This window comes from Phascolarctos cinereus, unplaced genomic scaffold (genome assembly GCF_003287225.1).
Source record: "Phascolarctos cinereus isolate Bilbo 61053 unplaced genomic scaffold, phaCin_HiC Scaffold_726;HRSCAF=1367, whole genome shotgun sequence".
Taxonomy (NCBI): Eukaryota; Metazoa; Chordata; class Mammalia; order Diprotodontia; family Phascolarctidae; genus Phascolarctos; species Phascolarctos cinereus.
Window position 1 is genome coordinate 403,429,651 of NW_027556098.1, and position 26,781 is coordinate 403,456,431.

A 26,781-nucleotide genomic window follows, 5' to 3' on the forward strand; every position below is an offset into this window, starting at 1 on the left:
GTGGCTGCACCCAGGACACCCCACGGCTCCGTTACCCAATCTCCTCTGCTGGGGCAACACGGACACAGCTCCCAACCAGGCATTGGCTTCTGCTCTTCCCACCGTGGCCCCATTACAAAAAAGGTCTTTTGTGATGAAGAAGCAGGGACCGGAGCAGCCAAGTCCAGTGAGCTGAGGCCCGGGACAATGCCCTGTAGGCTCCATGCCTCCTGGAAAGAAGGAACTCTGGCCAGGCCAGCATATTCATATGAAAAGTGCATGGGACAAGGGAGATGATATAGAGAAGGGATGGAGGAAAAGTACAAAGGGACAAGAGAGTCAAGAAGAGAGGCCACTGTGGGGAGGGGAAGAGCTATTCAGGTAAAAACATTCATTCATTCATTCATTCATTCATTCATTCATTCGGTAACTACTAATGAAGTGTAGAGCATTGCACTGGGACCAGGAGGGCAGACATAGGTGAAATAACTTCCCCAGAGCCACCCAGGGTGTCTGAGGCAGGTCTCCCTGACTCCAGGCCCAGCACATTATCCACTACTCCTCTAGTGTAAAGACAGTGGGGCCTCTAACCTCATGCAACTGCTCCCAGAGAGTTTCCATTCCAGCAGAGGAATACAACCTGCTCACAGATAATAACAACTAACATTTATATAGACCCTACTATGTGCTGGGTACTGTGCTAAATGCTTTACAAAATATTATCTCATTTGGGCCTCACCACAACCCTGGGAGGGAGGTGCTATTATTATTCCCATTTACAGATAAGGAAACTGAGGCAAACAGGGGTGAAGTGACTTGTCCAGGGTCACACAGCTAGGAAATGTCTGAGGCTGGCTTTGAACCCTGAGAGATGAGTCTTTCTGACACCCGGCTGTCCCTAACACAACATAAATGCATACAGCTCAGTAGCCCGGAAGGGCACAGACACCCGGCTGTCCCTAACACAACATAAATGCATACAGCTCAGTAGCCCGGAAGGGCACAGACCCTTGGCACACCACCACTTAAAGGGATTAGTAAGGAGCAGAGTCATTCTACCAGACCCTTATACTGTAAGCTTCTTGAGAGCAGAGGCCGTCTTTTGCCCTTCTTTGTATTGCTTTGCACTTAGCACGGTGCCTGGTACACAGTAGGTGCCTACTGAATGCTTACTGACTAAGGAGTGATGTTAGGAACTCTTCCCAACTCCTCCCTAATACTCTAGGGTTGGGGTGAGGTTCTTCTCCCAAGGCAAAGGCATTTGAGAGCTAGAAAGAGGTGACACTTTGCCCTTGGCAGAGTCTCACATTGCCCAGGGACATGTTAACTTGACACTTGCCTAAGATCAGCTACCAGTCGGATTCAAGACAAGTATTAATTAGGTGCCTACTGTGTGCACAATGCCTTATGCCAAGTGGCAGATACCAGACAAACAAAAACAGTCCCTCCTCCCAAGGAGTTTACGTTCAATTGGAGAACACACAGACAAATAAAAACAAGACAATTTGAGCAAGGAGATGCATCTGACAGGCCACAAACTTCCCAAGTGCTTTCTGAATCACACAGAGAACAGCCATCCCCATGGGAAAGGGGATTCGGAGGGTGCTCAAGGAAGACACTCAAAAAGTCTGAGAAATACCTCCATCTGAGAGCCCTCAGCTGACAGTTACCAAGATCAGAAACGATATTCCTGAGAACAGGAAATGAAACCTGACTCAACAAAGAGAATCATCAGGTTACTGACAAGGCTAATTCAGCCTCACCAAGGTCAGGAGCGAACGAGTCGCTGGGAGGGGGAGAAAACGAGCCTGATGGATCAGTCTCCCCTCTCCTCATCATAAAGGACAGTGACCTGTTTCCAACAGGCAGGAAACTGGGCGGATTCCCATGCCAGGGAAAGGAAGCTTAATCCATCATCAATCCCAGCTCTCAGCTGGGAGAACGTGAGCTCTTCCTTCAGCAGTGAAAAGTGAGATGAGAGCAGAGACCGTCTTTCGCCCTTCTGTGTAAGACAGGTGGCCAAAGCCTTTCCAGCTTGCTCAGTCCTCCGAGAGCTCTGTATCCACGGGCATGGACTTTGAGACCCCGTGATCACATTGGCATGACAAACAGAAGAATACATAAGAATAAGACTGGAATGGAAGAGGTTGGGTTTTTTAGTCCACACCTGTGATTTCACCAGTGTAAGGACTTCCCAGTGAGGGACTTCCTTCTACCAATGCAGATAAGCACCTGTCCTGAAACTTACAGTGCTGGAGAGTTGCCACTGGGAAGTTAAGTGACTTACCGAAGGTCGCATAGATAGGAAGTGTCTGAAGCCATATTTGAACTCAGGTCTTCCTGACTCCAGACCTGGGACTCTATTCACTGTGCCACCTAGCGGCCCCCTAGCTCATTAAAGCTGGTCTGACTAAATGTCTTCTCCCTATGCTTCTGAACTGAGTTTTCACCATTTTAAGCAATGTAGATGCGGGGGGGGGACAGACAGGCCATTTCATCTGTCACCACCTGACAGGTGAGTGAAGAATGAAATGACTGTCATTTCAAACTCTTCTTTCTAAGCTGGGATTTTAAATTCTGACAATGGCAAATCTACTTATACATTTAAAACTGAAATGTACCCTTTTAATCTTTTTTTTTAAGTTTTATTAATGCTTTTTTCTCCCTGCACTAGAGATTCCCAAAGACTCCCTTCTTTATAGACCCCTCCCTTGTAACCAAGAAGCACAGTTACATATGCACCATTCCACCCCCACAGCCCACCACCTCTCTCCTGAGATTATGGGATTCTGGACCTTGAGCTGGAGGAGACATTAGTAGCTATCAAGTCCACAACTCCATCATTTTACAGTAGAGGAAACTGAGGCCCAGAGACATAAACTTCCCTGCTTTTCTCCCAGGCCCCCCACTGCTCTTCTCCTCTGGACCCCAAATTCAGCCAGCCAGCCATCTTCCCAGTAGAATGTAACCTTCCTAAGGGCAAAAACTGTTTGTCATTTTGACGTCCAGACTTATCCCACATTCACCCCCTTCACTCACTCTATGGTCCAGCCTACCTGGACATCTGGCTGCTCCTCACAGGGCACGCCATCTCTGCTCTCAGTGTTCCACTGTACATACCACTGCGCTTTGCACACGGGCCAGGGATTTCACCGGTGCAGGGTAAATCCAGAGCGGAAACTTCTTACACCAATGGAAATTAGTGCCTGCTTTGTAACCTAGTCTTAGAGGGAGACTCTTGGGGTATTGAGAGGGAAAGTCAGCTGGCCAGTAGTGACCCAAAGCTGGTGTTGACCTCAGCACGGCTCCTCCTCCACTTGCACATAGTAGGTGCTCATAAATGCTCGTGGGACTGGCTTGGCACGCCACTCCTTGTTCTTTTTGATAAAACTCTCTTACTGCGTTCCTTTTTCATTTTCAAAGTCCCAACTCTGGTCCATTATTTGACTGATTCAACAGAAGAATGAATAATAGTATTCCCAAAAGATAGAATAGGCAGTTAGGTGGTGCCAGGCCTGGAGTCAGGAAGACCCGAGTTCAAATCCAGCCTCAGATCCTGGGCAAGTCATTTAACCTCGTTGGCCTCAGTTTCCTCCTAAGTAAAATGAGCTGGAGAAGGAAATGGCAAACCGCTCCAGTATCTCTGCCAAGAAAACGCCAACAGGGTCATGAAGAGTCAGACATAACTAAAATGACTGAACAACAAAAATAGAGAGGGCTGACCGGTAGGCTCCCCGTGACTGAAAGTGTTCAAGGAGGGTTTTCTTGGCTGCCCCTTGTTAGGTCAGGGCATAGAGAGGATTCCTGAACAAAGCAGAAGCTGGTTTCTCCAAGGTTACCGATTATCTCTTTATTGCAAAATTCCGGGGCCTTTTTCTCAATCCTCACCCTTCTTGCCCTCCCCAAAGCATCAACACAGTTGACCAGCCTCTTTTCTTGGACGCTCTTTGGGTTTCTGTAGCGTGGCTCTCTTTCCGTTCCCTTCCCCCTCGTCTGACCACTTATCAGCTATGCCCCATAACTATGGATGGCTCTGCCCTGGGCCCTCTGCTCTTTCTCACAGCGTCTGGCACGCAGTAGGTGCTAAATAAATGTTTATTGATTGATTGGTTGATCTAAGTGCTCCCATCCCTTCCCATCTGTTTGTAGATGACCTCCAGATTCACGTCTAGCCCTGCTCTTTCTCCTGATCTCCAAGCCTGTGGATCATCTTCACCTGGATATCCTGTAGGCATCTCAAATTCCACATGGCCAAAACAAAACTTATGATCTTCCTTCTCAAAACTTTCCCCTCCTCTGAGTTGCTCAATTCCCCATAAAGGGCACCACTACCCTCTGTTTAAACCTCAGTTATCACCAACATCTCACTCTCCTCCATCCCACGTGTCTAATCAATCACCGTCTTCTCAATTCAGCCTCCACAACATCTTACCCTGGTCTTGTTCCCTTCGTGGACTAGTACGATGACATCTGCACTTGTCTCTCTGCTTCCAGACTATTCCTTCCTGATCCATCCCCCACCTAATTACCAAGGGGGACACACCTAAAGCACGTGCCTGACCACGTTGTCCTTTGACTCCACAAACCTCAGTAACTCCCTACTAACTGCAGTACCACACGTCGACTCCTGTACCATGCAAAGCTCTTCGTGGTCTGGCTTCAAATTATCCTTCAAGATTCATCTCCCACTAAGCTTGCTCACACAGCTTCCATTCCCTGGACATGCCTTTCACTCACCTCCCTCCATGCCTTCCCAGGGCCTGTACCTCGCACCCAGAGTGCCCTCCTTCCTCACCTAGATCCCTTTAAGACTTAACTCAAATACGCCCTCCTACAAAAAGCCCCCAGACATCAGTGCTTTAGGCTGTCCCCTCCCCAATTACTTAGTCTGTGTTTCCTTTTTAGTTCTCTGTCTACATGTTTTTTCACCTCAGTCAAATGTAAACTCCCTGAGGGCAAGCGCTATTTCATCACTGTCTTTCTGGCTTCAGCATGAAGCATGGTACCGGGTATACAGCAGGCACTTACTGAATGTCTGTCAAATGGATGAATAGGTTGGATTAGATCACGGGTGTCAAACGCAAGTAGAAATGGGGCCTAAGCCACACGTAAGGATGGTTAGATTAATATTAGTTTAATAATTAATATCATAATAGCATATATTACATACTATTATAATATTAATATAAACTAATATTAGTTTAATTAATTAATTACAATCTAACATTAGATTATAAGTTCCTTGAGGGCATGGCTTTCTTTTGCCCCTTTTTGTATCCCCAGAATTTAGTACAGTACCTGGTAACTAGCGGAAACTCAGTAAATGTTGATGATTTAAATATGGACTTAGAAAATCACATATTAACATTATCTATGTCCTATTGTATTTTTATTTATTTTTGTTAAATATTTCCCTATTACATTTTAATCTAGTCCCCATTGAACTAGGCAATGTCTCAGTGCAGCACATTTGACCCTTCTGAACCAAATGACCTCCAAGGCCCCTCTCATCTCTCAGAGCCAGAGGCTCATTAATTAATTTACAGCTTTTGTTTTCACCCATCACGTTCATTTCTGAATGGTCCTCACTTCTCCCCTTCCCAAAGAGCTATCTCTTATAACATTAAGAATAAAAAGCAGCTCAGAAAAACTAACCAACACACTGATCTTGTCTGACAATGTATGCAACATTCCTCCCAGTTCTGATCTTTCACAGTTCCTCACTCTCTGAATCTAAACCACGTCTCCTCTTATTCCCTTAAATGTGCGATGGTCTGACTTAGTAAAAGTCAAGGATGGTTTCCTTATTGGGAGAGGGAGGGAAGAAGAAAATAAGCATTTATATCATGCCTACTATGTACCTGGTTCTGAACTAAGTGATTTTATATTATTTAATTTCATCATTTTTATTTATTATCATGATCTCACTAACTGTCTAGTAAACAGGCCATACTGGTTCACTATATGTCAAGGCCCAAGCCCTTCTATGAGGTCAAAGAATGATGGCGTCAGACAGGTGGAAGGGACCTCAGGGGCACTTGATCTCTAGCTGAGATGAAGCTCAGGCATCATCTTGTGCCTGAAGCCTTTCCTGATGCCTCCCTTCCTGATTACTTTACCTCCTATTTAATTTTGATTTATATTTTAATCACTTTAAATTTATGCTCAATGTGCTTATACATGTTTTTGCCTCCCCCACTGCAATGTAAGTACATTGCTAGTATAGGGATAGAGGAGCACAGTGAATAGTGTGGGCTCTAGAATTCTTTCTGTCTGGCTATTTTTTCAGCTTTGGCCTGAGCCAGCAGTAAGATCATAATGCTTTATCTATGGTCATCGACATGGCAACAGGCTCATGTCATATACACGGGTGCTCCAGGTTCACTGTGGGACAAGGCAGAAAAGTCAAGGAAGAGCTAGACAGAACACACAGGGATGTTCACCAACCCTTGAGGACCAATGCAAAGAATGGCAAAGAATGCTCAAAGTGTAAGGCCAAATGCTTCACGGAAGTTCCTCCACTCCCCCTATCCCCAGGTCACAATCCTACTCATTAGCTTTGCTCAAGTGCCCTGCTCGGAATCCCAGAATCAGAGAATCTCAGGGTTGGAATGGACCTCCAAGGCCAATGTTGGTGCAGTAGAACTGGTAGGTGGCACAGTGGATAGAGCACTGGCCCTGGATTCAGGGGGACCTGAGTTCAAATCCAGCCTCAGATGTGTAACATTTACTAGCTGTGTGACTCTGGGACAAGTCACTTAACCCCATTGCCTAGCCAAAAAAAAAAAGAAGAAAAAGAAGAAGAAGAATCATTGGTTCTAGGGTCAGAGGACCTTTAAAATAGAACACAAGATGAGAGCTCTCCAATCTTCTTCCATCTGGCTGCCCTTCATGTAGTCAATGACTCCACCATCCTGGCCTCCCTGGTATTTCTAGCCCACAGCACTCCACCTCCATACCTTTTCATTGGCTATTACCTATACCTAGAATGCCACCTCTGTACCAGGGCCTGTACCTTTATTTCCGTACCTTCCTTTAAGACTCAGCTCAAATCCTACCTTCTAAAGGAGGTCCTTCCTGGTCCCTTCCCATTGCTAGTGCCTTCCTTCTGAGATCACCACCCATTCATACTGTACAGCTTAGGATACATAGCTTATTGAATGCTGATTCCCCCAATAGATTGTAAGCTCCCCTATGTGTACCCTTCTTTTTATCTCTAGTAATTAGCATGTACCCGGCACACAGTGGGTGCTTAGTAAATGCCTGTTGGCCAGTGGATTGATTCTACTTTTGCGCTGTTCTGATGTCATAGGGCCTAGCAAAGGGCAGGGGTGCAAAGAGCTACAAAGGATGACAATGGTCTCTTCCAAGTTTTAGATGCTGGGCGGTTCACCAAATATTTCACTCACTAATTTATTTGGCAGGTGGCTACTGCCACCATTAGGGACTCCTGAGCATAACTGACCTTAGCCCAACTGAATCTGATCAGTCATGTTTCCAGAAGCCTTCCCTTTTCATCATGCTGGTGCTCCTGGGAGCACAGTTACCTGTCCTGGATGTAGGAAAGCTAGAACACTGTCATTGGTCCCTCATGCACAAAAGGAAGGGGCAGGGCTGCTCAGCGTAGACCTAGGTTTAAACCATGATGGGAGTCCCAGGGCTGGTGGCTGCTTGGGAGAAGCTTTGGCCTTTCGAGGCCGGGGCCGAGCTGCAGGAGGCCAGGGCTCAGCAGGACTCAGAGAGATGTGACCTTTGGCCAAGTACTCACAACACCGATTCCTAGGACCTGGGTCACAGCATATAACTGACTGATGCATATAATTAAAATTCATAGCTGTAATACTATCATTGGGCTTTGCTTTGGATTTTTTTATATTCCTCTTCCTAAGAGAAGAAAGATCCTAGGGAACAAAGCAGGAGGCTTCTGTCTACTCCTTTGTTCACAGAGCTATTAACTGACAGGAGCCAGTTTGAGGGGGTGGGGAGGGGGAGTGGAGGGGGCGGAGACAGCAGGCCGGTCAGAAACACAGACCTGCCTTCTCTGTGCCACCAACAGCTGTCCACAAGCCCAGCATTTCTCTCATCTGCTCCTTCGTGCAGATTCATGCAAACACCACCCAAATTCAGGACCTCATCACCTCATGCTTGGACCACTGAAATGGCCATATTATGGAGCTCCCTGGCATATCAACCCTAACTCTATTAACTCTGTCCTCTTTCCAATTAGTTCTCCAAAGTGCTGGCAAAGTGACTTTCCTAAGGTACAAGATGGACCACATCACTCCTCAGCTCAATGAAGTCCAGCGGCTCCCAACCGACCCTCTGATAAAACAGAAATCCTTAGTGTGGAATGTAAGGTCGATCATAATCTGAGGTCCACCTGCTTTTCTATTTTCCATTACTCTCTCATTCATGCACTCTACTTTCCAGCTAATCCAGGTGACTAAGTCTCCCTGGAACTTGGCACGACACCTCACACATTACATTAATTACCCCCAGCAAGCTCTGGCCATCTGACGACAACATCATTTTGCTCCATGCACACTCACTCCTTCTGGTCTTGACATCTTCCTCAAGGAACAGCACTAAGGTCAACCCTGCTACTGCTACTTAAAAGGGCGTGTGGCCTCACCATCTTTTTTTTTGGGGGGGGGTGAGGCAATTGGGGTTAAGTGACTTGCCCAGGGTCACACAGCTAGTAAGTGCCAAACATTTGATCTGAGGCCGGATTTGAACTCAGGTCCTCCTGACTTCAGGGCCGGTGCTCTATCGACTGCGCCACCTAGCTGCCCCTCCACTCACCACCTTTGCGACATCTCAGACACAAAGTTCCCTCTCTGCTCTCTGTTGGAATGTAAGCTCTCTGCGGACAGGTCTTTCTTCTGCCTTTTTATTGTAGAATGTGAGAGAGCTGGATATGATCTCAATGGCCAACCAGTTCACCGTATTCATGAACACAATCCCTGGCCTGGTAGAGTGAACACTTAATAAATCCTTTTCATTCATTCGTAACTGGAGAAGGATGCACTCTATGGCGCGTGACCAGTGGTCCCCAGGTATTGCTTGAAGCCTTCCAGTCAGGGGGAAACTCCCTACCTTCAGAAGTTGCCCAGCCTACTTTGGAGCAAGCTCTCATCGCTGGGGAGTTGGCTCTGCCCAATCAAAACTAAGTACCCACAAAGAAGCTCTATAAAGTACGAATGGAAAACGATCAGAGACGGGAAAGCATTAGCACTTGGGGGGATCAGGCAAAACGTCCTGTAGAAAGGGGGATTTGGAACGGGACGCGACGGAAGCTGGGGAAGCCGATACTGTGATGCAGGTGCTTCCATTATTCCCACTTACAGATGGGTAAACTGAGGTAAGGAGAGGCTGAATGGCTTGTCCAGGACCACTACACAGCAAGTGTCTGAGCTGGGATTCCAACTCAGGTCTTCCTTACTCTATGTCCAATGCCCTCTCCAGTGTGACAAGCTGCTACTGTAATGTCTATGACACACGATTCAGCGCCTATTATACTTTCTCTCAAACTATTGACTCATGTCAAGTGAATTCATATTTTTGTTCCCTAAGACTCAGCTCAGACGCCGCCTTCTGTGAGGGAATTCTGACAGTCCCCCGCCCCAAGACTGCTCCCCGACGGCCCAGGTGCTAAAGCTCCACCCTCGAACGTTGACTCCCAGATTGCTGTCTAGACAGGGTATCTCTCAAGCTTTAATAGCATCTCGGTGCTGTGGTTCAGCCCTGTCCGACTCTCCGTGATTCAGTCATAACCCCATTTAGGATCTTCTTGGCAGACATACTGGAGTGGTTTGCCATTTCCTTCACCAGCTCACTTTACAGATGAGGAAACTGAGGCAAACAGGGCAAGTGACTTGCCCAGGGTCATACAGTGTCTGAAGCTGAATTTGAACTCAAGTCTTCCTTACCCATGTTCCCTTGGGCAAGTCACTCCCCATCTCTAAGTCTCAATTTCCTTATCTATCAAATGTGATCAATGAGTCCCCTTCAGACTTGAGCTATATGAGCCTATGATCAGCTTTCCCAATTCAGAATCACTTAGGATCTCAGGGGATTCAGGATTGCAATGCAAACGAGAATAATTGTTACTATGAACACAAATAGGGCACTGAACGTGCCATTATCAAGGCTTGCAAAGCACTTTCCATATAGCATCTTATTTGATTCTTAGGTCAAGTAATTCAACTAGGAAAGAAACTGAGGCACACAGCAGTGGCTTGGCCCAGGTCGCACAGAGCACGTGGCAAAGCCAGGATTTTAACCCGGGTCCTTGGACTCCAAATCCAGGGCTCCTGACAGTGAACTAGCCTTTTATAAAAGCCTCACCTCCCTAACGGTAACGATAGGCTTATTCCCTATGAGGGGCAAGGACATCATGTCTAATAAACACCTGAGGGAAGAGAGGTCACAGATTATCAGGCGCTGGCCAACCACTGGGGTGACTAGGCATTTCTTGAGCTCTGCCCTGGGATTAGACCCCAGCAACGGCCACTCCATGCTGCTGAACCGGAGGCGCCAGTCAAGAGTTGCTAAGTGGGGCACACGTGCGTGCGTGCACATACACACCCGGCCCAGACAGAAGAGACGATCTGCAGGAACAGACGAGAGTCGGGAATGCCGACTAGGAATTGATTACATCCGTGTATCTACAACCTTCAAAGCCAAATAGCTCATCACAAAACTCGCTGCACGCCAGGGAGCTGAAGGAAGAGCTGAGGGGAACATGCAAAAAGGAGGTGCAGAATTCATACACCGAGCGGTTTAAAGTCTGGAAGTCACCACCTGCAAGATGATTCTTTAAACCAATCAGAGGGCTGTCAGTGAAGGAAGCGGAGGCAGCAGAGGACATTGATCGAAGGGGGCAGGATGCAGAAAGTGCAGAGCTTGAAGTCCCAGGCCCCCGGTCGGAGTCCCAGCCTTGCCACCTGTAACCCGGGTGCCCTGGTCTTCCGAGGGCTTCCTTTTCAAAAAGAGGGAGTCAGCCGAGATGACCTCGCGGGTCACTTCAGCTCCACAGCTACTGCACTGTAATACATATTTCATTTATTTCCATTAGCAAAATGAGCAAGCTGACCTTCCCAGGCTCATGTTATTCTTCTCTGGCAAGAGGCAAACCATGCAACTGGCCTCAGACACTTATGGGCCATGTGACCCTGGGCAAGTCACTTCACCCTGTTTGCCTCAGTTTCCTCATCTGTCAAATGAGCTGGAGAAGGAAAGGGCAATCCACTCCAGTGTCGCTGCCAAGAAAACCCCAAATAGGGTCAGGAAGAGTTAGATGTGACAGAAACGACTGAACAGTATTACCTCTGGTTATGTCCTATCTTGAACCAGATAGAAAGCCCTCTGAGGGCAGGATCTGCCCGTTTAGTTCTCTGGATGCCGGGTGCCTAGCACAGGATCTGGCACCTGGCAGACAGTTAGTAAATGCTTCCTGACATGGATGGAGCCCACAGGAATCCAGACCCAACTTTCTCGGAAGGCTGGGTGGCGCTACAGTGCACTGAGCTAGGATTGAGGAAGACCCGAGTTCAGATTCAGCCTCAGGTCCCTCCTAGCTGTGTAACCCTGGGCAAATCACTTCACCTGTTTGTCTCAGTTTCCTCATCTGTAAAATGAGAGTAACAGGGAGTGATGGCAGCATCTACCTCCTAGGGTTGTTGCGAGAATCAAATGAGAACTTAATTAGAATGCAATTAGCATACTGCCTGGCACATAGTAGGTGCTATGTAAACGTTAGCAATAATACTAGTAACAATAACAATAATAATATAATTAAGTCAATAAATCAATTACTACCACCTTTATTGCTGTCATTATTCTTCTTCTTTGCTGACAGCCTCTGTAGAGGGCGATCAGCATGCTGGTGACCCAGGACCCTCCTTGTCTTAGAAGGAGCAAAGTTCCTAAAGTTAGGGGGGAAAGGGAGCAGCTCCTCACTCTGCTCGCTTACCGACTCGACGTCTGGAAGCAGGAGTGCAGGCCCACAAGGAATGGATTGCTGGAGGCCTGTTCAAACACATGCTTCTCTGTCTGCACCCAGTCGATGTCCTGCAAGAGAACCAGCGGCACATTAATTAGAGCCCAATGGACCCTGGGGTCAGTCAAGTCAGTCAACATTTATTAAGTGCCTACTGTGTGCCCGGCCCTGGGCTAAGCAACGGGGATTCAAAGAAGGGCAAAAGACAGTGCCTGCCCTCGAGGAGATTACAATCGAACGGGGAATCAGATGATGAACCAGTTCTTCTCAGGAGTACTGAACTTCCCTCTCTTGATGCCCCTTTCCCCAAGGAGAAGACACTCCCAGAGGGGACGGATGGCTTTGCTTTTCTCTTTGAACCCCCAGCGGCTAACACTATCACCAGTGACTTCTGCTCGTTGGTGAAACATTCACTGCATCAAACAGCTGATGAAATGAACTCAGCTGTAGAGAATTAATGATGACAAACGAGTCAAAACAAAGCCCACAAGTAAAAGTCAGGGTTGAATGATGCCCAAGGACAGATGGTGCCAACGATCCCACAGATCTGCAGAAAACAAGGATCTAGCTGGAAACAAAGTTCTCCAGCGATACAAGTACCCAGAGGGCATCCCATCGGAACGCCATCTTTGTCAGTTGGGACGAGCAGAGATAGATAAAGAGGAAGAGGGATTTGCCTGATGTATAGGGCATGTTGGACCAAAATGTTGAAAGCTTTGGCAAATCAAGCAACAATAATTTGTCATAATTATGAATCAGCAGAAAAAGATCTGGAGGTTTTAACAGACCACAAGCTCTGAGAGTCACTGAGGGGGATACAGCAGCCCACACAGGTAATGCAAGCTGAGGCTATATCTGGAGAGGAATGGCATCCAGGGCTAAGAAAGTAATCCACTCCTTTATACTCTGCAACAGGGACTCCACATCTGGAGTATTGGGTTAAACCATATTTTAGGAAGGATATTGAGAGGCTTGTGGGCAACCAAAAAGAAAGCAATGTTATACAGAGCTCAGTTGAAGGAGCCCGGGGATGTTAAGGCTAGAAAAGAAAAGGCTTAGGGGGACATGACAACGGTTAATGAAAGGGCACTTGGAAGAGAGGGTAGACTTGTTCTGCTTGGCTCCAGAGGGCCAAAGTGGCAAAGTTAGGTTTGATGTCAGGAAGAACTTCCCAATGATGAAAGCTCTCCCATAGGGCAGTGGGCTGCCTTAAAAAGCGGTACACCCCACCTCCCTGGAGGTCTTTGAGTAGCGGCTGGAAGGCCCCTTGTTGGGGCTGTGCAGCACAGCCCTGGGGCCAAAGAAAGTGCAGAAGCAGGGCTAGGAAAGAGGAGAGCCTCAGATGAGAAATAGATGTTCAGGTCACCAGAAGGCCGCTAGGGGGCACAGTGGTTAGAGCAATGGAACTGGAGTCAGAAAGACCCAAGTTAAATCCACCCTCAGTCATGACTGGCTAGGTGACCCTGCACAAGTCACTTTATTTATGCTTGCCTCAGTTTCTTCATATGTAAAATAGGATAATAATAGCACCTCCCTCCCAAGATCAAATGAAATAATATTATAATATTACTGATTATTGATTAATCATTTATTAGTGATATAATCTTGATAGGCAATTTGCAAACCAAAAAGTGCTATATAAATGCTAGGTATTGTCGGCATCATCATCATCATCGCAATGGGAAAAAAGTCACTCCCCTCATAGATGGAGAGAAACAGAAACAATCTCTGTACAAGGAAAGGAGAAAACAAGACCCCAGATGCACAGATGTCCAGCCAGAAGGGATCGCATCTTGGAGCCCATCTAGCCCATTCCTTCCCTACCCCCCCCCACCCCGCCACTGTGCAGATGAGGAAACCAAGGAAGTAGGGTCCAGTTTAAGATCTGCAACCCTGTGAAGGTCAGCCCTAATGTACCCCAATAACCCAGAATTTCTCTGCCATTCATTCCTAGAAAATTCATCCTATGAGAGGCAGTTTGGTCTACCGCCAAGAGCATTGGCTTTGGAGGCAGGAAGACCTGGGTTCAAATGTTACCAAGGACAATGAGATGAGCTCCAAAAATGACTCCTGGAAATTGTATGAAGGGCCCATGAGAGGACTAGAGAACCTGGCGGTTGGAACTTGCTCCATCAACACAGACCACAACCGAAGTCTCTCCTCACTCTCTTACTAGCAGGGTGATGGCATGGAAACATTAGCTTCTGGGGTCAGAGACAATCTCTGTGGATTATCTCCCTGTCTGTTGTTTGCATGTTGTCTCCCCAGTCAGAATGTGACCTCTTGAGGGCAGGGACTTTCACCTTTCTTTGCGCCTCCAGAATTTAACGTGGTGTATATACACAGTAGGTACTTAATAAATGCTTACTGGTAGATTTGATTGAGTTCCTATGACCCTATGATTCTGGAGCAGGTACTCAATTCAATTCAATTCAGTTCAATTTAACCAACATCCATAAGGGAGCTAGTAACTGCTAGACTAGTCATGCACTGAGAAACCAGGGACTATGGGAGGACAGCCAGTGTTCCACTGGGACCCTCAGGGTGTCAGAAAAAGTAGGGAAGGCCTCTACTACATTAGTTGGATCTCCTTGGGGTTCTCTAGGGGACACGGACAAACACCACACAGGAAAAGTTGTGATCTGCAGAAGCTGATGGAACATCCACACTGTGGAAATCATGGGCATATACGCATAATGCCCTCTATTATGCGATTCCCACTTCCTGCCCTCAAGAAGCTGACATTCTAAGCTATTGCTGTCATCTCGACACAGTGTCAGCAGTGACCAGATTTAGATTTTCCCAAGTCTGAGATCGCTCAAGCACCAAACGTTTAGTAAGCACCTACTGTGTATGTGCCAGAGATTAGGGATAGAGAACGGATCTGTGATTTTATCGATATAGGCAGCTCCCAAGTGAGAAAACTCCCTCCACCAATGTGGACTGGCACCTTCTCTGCAACTCTAAGAGCTTAAGAGACTTGCCCAAAGTCACAGAGCCAGCTGGGACTTGGAAGCCAGGCCTTGGCTCTCTATCCACCATGCAACACTGACTCTCTAAGCCCTGCGGAGAAAACCAAAAATAAACAAGTCCTGTTTTCAGTAGCTGGGACACACACACATACACACACATACACACACACACACACACACACACACACACACACACAGTGTAACAACTACCCCTGCCAGATAGATAGCTAAGCACACAAAGCTTTAGCAGCTGGCCCCTGGTCAGCACATTTTCGAGGTTGGATTCAAACTGTATCTGACTTCAAGTCCAGTGCTTTAATCACCATTGTAGGCTGCCTGCCTCCCGCAAGTTTCTCAAGTCCACAAAATGCCAGGTTTAGAATACATGCCCTCTAGTGGCTAAATTATGCAATGGTCGCTTCCCCTTCCCAGACCCCATTTCCTGTTATTTTGTTTTTGGTTTTGTTTTTTAACCATTAAAGTCACTTACTTCATCATCATGGACCAACTCCTTTTTGACTACCTTCATGGCATAAATCTGGTCGTTCTTTTTCAACCGCACTAAGAGAACTTTGGCATAACTTCCCCGTCCAATAACTCTGATTAAATCGAAGTCCTGCAGCCCAAGCCCCTGAGATATTTTAATTCCATCCATTCCATCAATAACTGGCTTAATGTCCTAAAAACAAAATAAAAACAAGGAAGATTTGGCAGGTTCTGAGAACAAGGTGATGGTAATTCTGCCAGAGAACATTTTCCACAACAAGATCCTTCACCCATTAGAGTACATCATACCATCCATGCTCTGGAAGGAGCATTCAAGTATCCTCATTTCCACTCTCGTGTCCCTCATCCCCAAAGGAAGACAGAAGGGAGAATCAAATCAAAGACGCAGCAATTCTGCAGGCAGAGAGAGGGAAGCTCTGTGCCATGGTCAGCATGTGGTTAGCACTCCATCCACCAATCTGTTTATGACAGTACATAAGTCCTGGAGAGCTGCCTGAGGCTTAGAAAGGACTGGTGCAGGGTCACATAGCTGGTGAATGATGGAGGCAGGACCTGGACTCAGGTCTTACCAATTTTTAATCCTAGCACCCCAGCCAGGACCACAGGATAAATCAGAAAATTGCCTAGAGGGTTAAGAGCTTAAGTGATCATATAGAAGAGAACTTAAGAGGCATTCACATAAAATCCCCTCATTTTACAGATGAGGAAACTGAGGCACAGAGAGACTTGCTGAAGCTGAGTGTCGAAAGATGAGATTTGAACCCACTTCTTCTTGACTCACTACGGACATACTGTCTGAGCTCAAATCTCACCCTGACTCTTCCATAATTAGCTATGAATACAGATCATTCACTTCCGTGACAATTCTTGAAGAAATATTGGTCCTCAATACTAAAATAACTCTTGATTAGATTCTCTTCTCTGTCAATAAGCATTCATGAAGCACCTACTATGGCACTGGATTCTTGGACAAAAATGAAAGTCTCTGCCCCCAAGAAGCTTCATTCTACTTCAGAAGGAGGGAGGGATCAGGGATCTATCTGTGCACTTCTGCAGCAACAAGCATTTTGTGAGTGCTCATTAGGAATAGGAATCGTGCTTAGAGACACAAGAACAAAAAACTGAGACCAGTCCTGCCCTCAAGGAGCTGACCTTCCTTCCATTCTATTTCCACTCTCAACTTGCATTCCATTTCTATGACCACATCTACTCTCTTTGAGCTAGAAAGCAAAAGGAAGTTTTGAAGGCTGTACAGCTCTTGAGGAAAGATTCCCAATTAATGAGTGCACCCATCAACCAGAGGAAGAAAAGGAAGAACCTTCTTTCTTCGTACAGAACATGGAAAGGATTGGTCAGACCTTGACCTTCTCAGGCAGAGGCAATAGCCCTGTTGGCTGACTCATTTCCTCCAAGTGATGAATGGTGTGTGCCAAAGAGAGCAAGGGACAGGGAACCTGGAGCTTGGTCCTTGTTTTCTACCTCTGCCACCAAAGTCTACTGGGCTTTGCTCAGTCTTCTCTGAGAGGATTAACTAACTTGTGTCAGTGTTATGGGACATCACTGTGAGCAATGAAGGCACTGTAATTAAGAGCTATCATCCCCCTCCATTATAAATAATGCAGATATTTTTAGCGGGGAAAATACTGAAGCTGAGATATTATACAAAACTAGGAACGCTTTATGAGCCTTGAGAATCACTTGACCTCTCCAGGCCTCAGTTTCCAACTTTGTAAAGCAAAGGGGTCAGACTCGATGACCTTGAAGGTCCCACCTAGCTTGAAATCTAAAAGCCTATACTCTTGAAAGAAGGGGCTTGTTCAAGCATTACTTCAGATGGGTTAGTGTGTAGCAAGGTTGTTTGCCAAGCTCGTTTGGGAAGGACAACAGAAAGGAAGCCCCCAAAATACCCATTTTGGTCATTTGGCTTCTGCTTTTCTCAAAGGTTGTGGAGAACTGAGGGGGCATTGTGCATTGGTCAAATTCCAGGGCGGGCAAGATCGATGGTGACTCACTCCCGCTGCCGGGCTGAGCACCGTCAGCCCAGTGAGTGGGGCGATGGTCTGGGGGTAGCCCAACAGATGTAAAAGGAGGGAGGATGGGAGGGCTGAACAGAAGGAACATAAGCAAACAGAATTTTAAAAGTAAACCAAGATAAACAATGTGCCAAAGAGATGTTGAGGAGAGATGAGGCACCGCCCCACCACTCCTAATGGGAATGTTTACAGAAAGGGTGGGACCAGTCACCATGAGGCAGTACAAGACACTGAAAAGGCCCTGGGGTGGAACCCGGACTCCCTGTGTAATCTTAGGTAGGTCACTTGCTGTTCGGGGCTTCTGTTCCCTTATCTGTGAAATGAGGAGGGTCGATATTGACTTCTGATGCCCCTTCTCACTCTAGGAACCTAAGTGGGACCCTGAGCAATCAGTTTCTCCTTTCAGCCTTAGTTTCTTCACCAGTAAAAAGAGGTGTTGGAGTAGCTGAACTCTAAAGTCGTTCCCAGTGGTGCCACAGTGCATAAAGCGCTGGGCTTGAAGTCAGGAAGACCTGAGTTTTAATCCAGCCTCAGACACTTACTAGCTCTGTGACCCTGGGCAATGAAAAGATTTCATCCTGTTGGCCTCAGTTTCCTCATCTGTAAAATGAGCTAGAGAAGGAAATGACAAAGCACTCTAGTATCTTTGCCAAGAAAACCCCAAATGGGGTCATAAAGAATTGTGTAAGTCCCTTTTAGCTCTAGAGCTACAATAGGATGTGGGTAAGTCACTGGCACTTTGAATTCTGGGTGCCTTGTCAGTAAAGAAAGAGGCTTCCAAGGCCTCCTAACTCTAGTTAGGAGCTACAAAGGCAGGTCAGATTCAAGGGCCTCCAGATTCAAAGCGTTTCATAGCATCTATCAAGAGAGGGGACTGTAAAACACAGAGTCAACAGAGGATGGGCAGGACAGCAGCTGGTCCTTTTGGGGAGATGCATCACACAGAGGCCATGCCAAGCACCAGCTGACAGCTCATCCTCCCCTCTCCATCCAAGCCCACAGGGCCGTCCTTGAGAAAAAAGAGTGAGGACCAGCCCAGGCAGGCTGTTTCTTTGTCAAGAAGGGGATCTGGACCACAGGCTGTGCTGGCTCGCATACAGCAGGTCAAGTCTTCCTGCATCCCATCCCGCTAGCGGTGGGAGGAGGTAGAGGCTGGCACTCAAGGAGGGATAGCACCGTAATGGGAAGTTCAAGAATGGCAAAGTGGAAAACAAAACCTAAATTCATCAAAGCCTGAGCTATAGTGAGATATCTAGGTGACATAAAATTTAAAATTTTTAAATTTTTAAAAATTTTAAATTTTAAAAAATTAATAAAAGCATTTAAAAACACAGTGAGACAGGAGGATAGGCATATACATCATATACAAGTGGCTCACATGACCAGGAGAGGGATAAAGAATTAAAGCTATTCATGAACTACCGTTTGCCAATAGTTTTTTAAAGAAATTTTAATGAGATTGGAAAAAAATAAACTCACCTCAGAATCATCTTTAAGGCTGTCATGTTTCCGGGTTGAAGGAATATAAGCAACTAATAACGAAAATGAAGAGGGAAGGGCAGTTTTTCAACATTAGATGGAAACCATTAAAGACCCCTGGCCCCAAAATGAATGTTCTAACAGCTTCCTTAAGTCTTACATCAAGCTGGCTCTTGACTTGGGGCCTCTGATCAACTAGGAGCTAGCGGCTCTGGAAGGAGAATGCTTAAAATTCAAAGTGAAGCCCCCTGACTACCTGGTAGATGAACCTAAGATATGGTAAGCTGACACACTCCATTAAAATGGTGTTGGGTAGATTCATGGGCAAGCGTCCTGGATTGGGCTGCAGACGGAGATGGGGAGGCAGCGGATGGTGGTGAGAGCTCATGGACGCCTGCTCCTAGGTAGTGGCTCTCTTCTACCTATTAGAACCACCTCTGGGATCCATATATTGCCCACTCTGGCTTCCTGACCAGATAGGGTGATGGAACACTCATCCAATACTGGATTCCTCTGCATTTTTTTAGAAGTTCCAGAGAAGAGGGTTGTAACGCCTAGTCTCCAACACACTGACCCAAACACATCATTCCTCTCTACAATGAGGACAAATTCACCTCTTTCCTGAGTCCAGACAAGAGAGGATCCAGAAAGAATTTTTTTATTTCTTTTTTATTTTTATTGATACCTTTTAAATAACTTTTATCTCATTTTTTAAAAATTTATTTTGATTTATCAACAATCACTTCCATATTTCTCCCCTTCCTTCCCCACCTCCCTCCCTAAGACAGCTATACATACACAAAGGATTTTTTTTAATGGAGAAAGGATGAAACTATGGCATCAGACCATTTTGAGGCCCAACAGAATACGAGCTAGCTTCAAAGAAGGGAGGGAAATTCCTGGACAAAGTTTGGGGGGTCCACCCCCACCATGAGGCTGAAATAACTCATTGGGTTGGCTTCTCCCCCAGGTAAAGGGAGCAGGGGAGAGAAAGTAGTCATTTTTACGGTGTTTTGTACAGTATTTATTGATTCAGGAAAGAAACCACGAAATTCTGAATAAAATTACTTGGAAACTGAAAGAAAAAAAAAAGAAGGGACGGAAAGATACCTACGTCCATCAGTTTCTTCAGAGGGAAGATCGACTTCATCGTTTTTATCATCTATTTGAGGTTCTTGGGAAGGCATCACCGAATCCTGACAAAAACAAATGCCATCGAAATGATTCATCATTATCATCATCTAATGTAAGCTGGCTCTGCCTGGTGGCCAGGGAGACCTTTTGTCCCTCCCCGAGCTTAGAGGCAGAAAAGCCTGGAGATTTCAATTCCAGCTCAGTGACCTTGTGCACGGTCCCTCCCCTGTCTCCAGACAGATGAGAAGCTAACTGCCCAAAGTCCTTATGGCCCACAGGTTACCAGGCAGAGCAAGGCAAGAAGGGCAGAAGGATCTAGGCAGAGGAAATCTATAGGATGGCCTTGGGCGAGTATCTGGGACTCCGTTTCTTCATGGTTCAATTAGATCTCTCTAGAGACCCTTCCAGCTCTCCAGTTATGGTCTACAAGGGTCTGACTGGCCACCATGTCTAATGTGACTTCCACGAGAGGAGAGATTGGGGTCCTTCCCAAAATGCCCCTCTTACCCCCTGCCTCGGGGCCCAAAAACCTAGGCACAGAACAAGAGTCTCAAAAACTTATCCCACAAATAAGAGGCAAAGCTTCTTCTCTTCCTCATGAAGAGCACGGAACCCAAGCCTCTTACAGCCCCAAAGCCTTTGCTCCCTCATATGCACTAGATGACCCCTCTTGTTCCTCCAGGCCCGAAAAATCTACCCACCAAAAAGACAGCCTAGAACACTGAGCTAGATCTAGTCAGGTGAAATTCAGTACTATCATTGCCCCAAAGATCTACACCTGAAAGGAACCTCAAAAAGGTCATCGAATGCAACATCATCACTTTACACATGAGGATACAGGCCGAAGGAGATTAAGTGATTTGACCAAAGTCATAAAGTTCTCCTTGGCTCACGGGACATAGGGATGAAAAGGACCTCCCGAGGCATCTCGGCTAACTCACTCATTTTACACAAGAGGAAACTGAGGCTGAAGGAAGTTAGGTGACTTGCCCAAGGTCACAGAGGTAGTAAATGTCAGGGGTAGAATTTGTTTTTTTGGTTCTTTTTTTTTTGGCTAGGCAATGGGGTTAAGTGACTTGCCCAGGGTCACACAGCTAGTAAGTGTTGTGTGTCTCAGGCCAGTTTTGAACTCAGGTCCTCCTGAGTCCAGGGCCAGTGCTCTATTCACTGTGCCACCTAGCTGCCCCATCAAGGAAGCAGGGGTAGAATTTGAACCTAGATCTTACAATCCTGAGTCAGCATTCTTGGGTTACCACATCTTTCTTCTGCAATGTGAATTAATTTCTTTTTTCATATCATCAAGTTAGAAGGATCAACCAGGAGTCAGAAAGGCATGGGTTTGAATCTCAGCTCTGACACTTCTAAGCCAGTCATTTCACTTCTCTGAGAGCTGGTTTCCTAATCTGTAAAATGGACATAACACCATTTCTCTAAGAGTTGTGGTGAAGCTCTCACGAGATAATGCACGTAAAGCACTTTGGGAATAGGAAATCAAAATGCCCAACGTTATGATGATCTTGAAGACCCCCAGAGAAAGGTGGACATGCCAGTCCAGTAGAAGCGAGGGGCAGAGCACAGGCCCTGGGATCTGGAGGACCTGAGTTCAAATCTAGTCACAGATACTAGCTATTTGACCCGGGGAAATAACTTAATTCTGACTGCCTCCCCCACCCCACCCCCTAAAAAAAGGAGAAGAAGAAGAGGAAGAGGAGGAGCCATGATCCCTTTCACATACTTTGACACGGCTTTCATTCCCTCCTCAGCTCCTTCTGGTGTCTTCACAGTGCGACACTGAAAACAAATTAGAAACAAACCAAACCCTAACTCTTCTCCTTATCATTAATTATACTTTAATGAAACCCAGGAGGCATATGGAGAAGATAAAAATTCAAATTCAATTAAAGATCTTGCTTCTTCATTCTTATTATGCCACTTGAATGGGGCCAGTTGGCAACAGGCACCATGTCTCCAAAGCCTATTGGAACGTACAGTGATGCCAAGAAGCTGAAATGCCGCTGAGCTTGATTCTGGATCTAGAGTTGAACGTGATGGGTTGGAATTCTGGCTGGGTCACTTGCATGGTTCTCAAACTTGGACATGCCATTTTCTGTCTGGGGGCCTCAGTTTCCACCTCTGTAAAATGAGGTCAGACTAGATAGTCTCCCATCTGGCTCTAATGATATTGACACTTGTCCAAGAAAAGGTCAGTCATTTTCAACCACTATGAAGAATGGACACTTAATTTCCTTTTAATAAAAGGACACCCAAATTCATCAAAAAAAGACAATGGAGATTTCCAGGAGCAATGAACATTGAAGTACTTCGTGTGGATTGGCACATGGGAGCGTCACGTGGGAGCTAGGTCCCACAGCATTATTATGTCCAATTCAGAGATGAAGACACTGAGGCTCAGTCGTAAAGTGACTTTCCTACTATCACGATAACCCAGATAAGTATGTGCCAGAAGCAGAATTTGAACTCAGGACTTTAAATCCAATAAGACATTTCATCTCCTAGGACCTCTCACTTTCCTCATCTTCCAGAGAGGAGAACAAAGATACTGGTGGTAGGAGCCACGGCCTGCTACCTGCTACTATAGCAGCCTCCCACCCATATCATGCCAAGAGCTGTTCCATGATGGAAAGGCTGAAGAATTCAACCTAATTTCCCTACAGAAGAGGTCACATGTTCACAGAAAGCAGTGCAATGGATAGTGTGGAGGGCATGAGAGTCAGGAAGACCCAAGTTCTGATCCCACTGCTAAGGCTGACTTATCTGGGTAATCACAAGAAAAGTGACTCCATTTCTGAGCCCCATTCTCCTCATTCTATAAAGCAAAGAAAAGAACGTCTTAGCCAGTAATGGCGGTGGGCATGTAAACCTGGAGGGCCAATCATCATCACTACTGTTAGACAGGCAGTAGGGAATAGGGCAATTCCCATTTAGTGATCTGTGAACCTCCAAATTCTTGACAGTGGTCCAAAGGTCCCCAAGTTCTTTAACTGTAAAGAATATTATAATATATAGCATAATGAGCAGATTAAATTACTCTTGGGGTAGTTGCCATTATTATCCCAATAGGACATAAGACAAAACCAAGTCTCAGAGAGGTGAATCACTTGCCCAAGTGAATTGTCTGAGACAGGATTCAAACCCAGAACCTTATGATTCTGCCCAGCACCTCACAGATTACACCAGGCTGCCTCTCTCAAACATGTTCCAATGAGCCCAACCCTGATCTCATTCTGGCGCCACGAGCCGTAGGCATTCCAACACCGGAGCCCTCTCCCTCGACTTGTGCCCTCACTTACCATATGCCTTTTGCAGGTCAGTGGTACAAGTATATGACAACGTTTATGGACCAGCAATTTGCAGTTGATACACTTGTAGCCTTGCCTTCCGAGACCCCATATCCTTTCACTGCACTGGCCACAGTACGCTCTCTGGAACACAGAGCAAAGAAGACGGTCAGTTTCTATGTAGCCATCACCCGTCAAGACCTTGCTTCTTGCAGGGTGCCATGCTAGACATAAAAGACAAAATGAGATACGGTTCTCTACACAGTACTACCCACAGTCTCTGCCCTCACGGTGCTTACAATCTAGGGGAGAGAAAGGGAAAGAAGGACAGTGGACACACACACACACCCCTATATATGTCTATATCTAATCTATGAATCTTTCTATCTATGTGTGTATACATACAGCCCGTGGAGGTCTTCAACTCAAAAAAAAAATTATGGCTCATGATTGTCAGGGAATACCACTCCATGGGAAGAAACAATGAAAATGATGAATTCAGAGAAGCATGGGAAGGCTCACATGAACTGATACAAAATGAAGGAAGCAGGCAGAAAAACAATCATCACAATTACAACATAAATGGAGAGTCCAAAACAGTCAATTCATACAGAGCAAACTTGTCCCCAAGTTGAAGATATAAGAAGATCCCTGCACCATACATACCCACACGCTTCGCATAGGTGATGGGAGTGGGGCAGAACACTGTGATAGTTTGAGGCAAGATTAGGTTTTTAATGAATAGGTTTTGCTGAATGACTTCTCATACTTTTTTATTTCAAAAAAAGTTCTTTGTTATAAGAGATGGCTGAGGGAAAGGGGACATAGTTGTAACAGGGATGGGTTATGGAAGAGAAGCAAAACAAAAAATCAAAAATCTAACTTGGAAAAAAAAACCATTTAATTATGGGAACACAGATTTAGAGCTGGCAGGAAGGAACCTTAGAGCTCAGTGAATCTAAACTAGTCATTTTATAGATAAAGAAATTAATTGCTTGGCATCCCAAGCCAATGAGGGGCTGTACTGAAAGTCAAGACCAAATTGTGTCATTCTACTATACCATGATGTCCATTGTAAGGAACCAAAAGTCTAGCCTTGGAAGGTCAGAGTTTACTTGGCTAACAGAGCATGTGCTTTTAAGAGAGGGTAGGCCTCCCAGCACACCTAGTCCAGAAAGAGGATACCACATTACGAGAGCTAACAGAACACGTGCTTTTAAGAGAGGGTAGGCCTCCCAGAACATCTAGTCCAGAAAGAGGATACCACATTACGAGAGCTAACAGAGCATGTGCTTTTAAGAGAGGGTAGGCCTCCCAGCACATCTAGTCCAGAAAGAGGATACCACACTATGAGATGGTCTGACTGAACACCCAGTCACCTTACAGTCTAGGCAGCCAGCAGTGAGGACCAGATGGGCACTGGCCCAAAGACAGGATGTGACCTTTATGTCCATCCAAATGCCTTTCAAGTTGGACTTTGCCTCAAAGCTCTTTGCTGATTCATTCTCAGTTTGTCAGTGGGGTTGGGGGGGAAGCTGCTGTAATCACTGAATGTCAAGAGTGGGCAGAGACTGTAGAAGAAATTTAGTCCAACCTGGAGCTGAGCAAGAAATCTCTTCAGAGGTCTTCTCTTGAAGACCTACATTGAGGAGGAAGCCATTGCCTCTTGAGGCAGCCCATCCCTCTTCTGAATTCCCTAATATGACTAAATTTTATCCCATTCACTTCCATCCCCTTGATCCTGTTTCTGACTTCCGGGCCTAAATAGAAGAAGCAGACACCCTCTTTCATTCAAGTTACTGAGGGCCATTCTTCTGTCATTCTCCCCGCCCCCAACACACCCATACCCAAACCTTCTCTCCTCCAGGAAAAACACTCTCGATTCCTTCATCAGATCCATAAAACACTTTTAACGTGAAGTCGTAGCCACTTGCCATCTTCAAGTGACGTTCAGTTAACAATCAAAACCGTAACTGGCCTATGGCAAATGGGGCTTTGTCCCAGGGCGCCAACATTCAAGGAGTATTCCTAAACCTCAGCCTCCTAGCTTTCCTGACTTCAAGTCACACCTTCCATAAGACGCTTTTCCTGCTCCTATACCTTCCCTCTGGGATCACAGATACACAGGTGTTGCAAGATGTCTGTTGTCTGCCATTCGACTGTGAGCTCCTTGAGAGAGAGGGACTGTGTTTTTGGCATTCTTTGTATCCCTGGTGGTTGGCACACAGTAAGCACTGAATAAATGCTTGGGGACTGTAGAGACATGGGGCAGAACCACATCTGACTACTACTGTCATGATCCTATTGCCTGCAATGTGCTAAGAAATGTGCTAAGCGTTTTACAATTATTATTTCATCTGATCCTCCAAACAACCCTGGGAGGTATTATTATTATTATCATCATCATCATCCTGCTCATTGTACAGATGAGGAAACTGAGGCAAACAGAGGTTGTTTAATTTGCCCAGTATCACATAGCTAGTAAGTGTTTGAGGCAAGATTTGAACTCAGATCTTCTTGATTTCAGGCCCAGTACTCCATCCACTCAACTACCTAGCTGTCCCTAATATATCAGCAAAAATGCAAGGCTTCTATGAAGAGAGTCTCAAGCCAGTGGGGGAGAAAACAATGATGTCTGGGGGGCCATGCTAAAAGGCTGGAGAGGGTCCGGCTGAGTTGGGTTTGATTGGCTATAAGACGCGAGTCACGTAGCAGATCTCAGACAGACAGAAAAGAGGAAACCGAGCGGACAAACCCCACCATGGGGGAAAGAGATGGGCTCTGTTAGTAAGCAGTAGTTTTTTAGGACAATGCCCCTGGGAACACTCTCAGACTTGCTGAGCAGGGGCCCATCTGTATGCATAGCTCCAGAAGGTTCCTTCGGGAATGAGATCACAGGTGTGCAGCCAAAACCACTGCTGTCCATTGCAAAGTGATGGTATTTGGGCTACAATTATGGGTTAAATCTATTTATGAGGAGGGGAGGATGTGCTGCTATAAATAAAAACATTTTACAAACTTTAATCCGCATTATTAATGTGCCTTGGGATTGTTACTATAAAACAGATGAAAAAATGACTATTGCTCAGATGGCAACCTGAAGTTGGACAGATGACTTATTGATATCTGACATCCTACTGGTTCTAAAATCATCATCCCTGTAAGTTATACCATCAACACATCTAGCTTGGGCAGGGACTAAAAGACAGAGAAGGGAGGTAGCAGAGCAGAGCAGAAAGGGTAATACATTTGGAGACCGAGGACCTGGGTTCAAATCTCTACTCTGACACATCCTGCCTGTGCGACTCCAGATAAACCACATATATCCTCTGGACCTCAAGGTTCCTCCTCTGTGAAATGGGGGTGGGTGTTGTCTA

At 46.0% G+C, this 26,781-nt stretch overlaps 1 protein-coding gene across 3 annotated transcripts in view; it reads right to left on the reverse strand.

The window, feature by feature from the left end:
• The window catches only part of PRKCZ (protein kinase C zeta), a 234,859-nt gene that overhangs the window by 27,143 nt on the left and 180,935 nt on the right, over positions 1-26,781 (reverse strand). For 2 of the 3 annotated variants that reach the window (XM_020975890.2, XM_020975901.2), the window contains 5 exons: positions 23,417-23,548; positions 20,086-20,167; positions 18,972-19,024; positions 15,443-15,631; positions 11,954-12,051 (listed from right to left, as the gene is read on the reverse strand). In XM_020975890.2, the coding sequence (XP_020831549.1) occupies positions 11,954-12,051; positions 15,443-15,631; positions 18,972-19,024; positions 20,086-20,167; positions 23,417-23,548 (554 nt within the window). The remainder of the gene's footprint in view (positions 1-11,953; positions 12,052-15,442; positions 15,632-18,971; positions 19,025-20,085; positions 20,168-23,416; positions 23,549-26,781) is intronic. The other variant, XM_020975897.2, reaches the window with a different exon arrangement.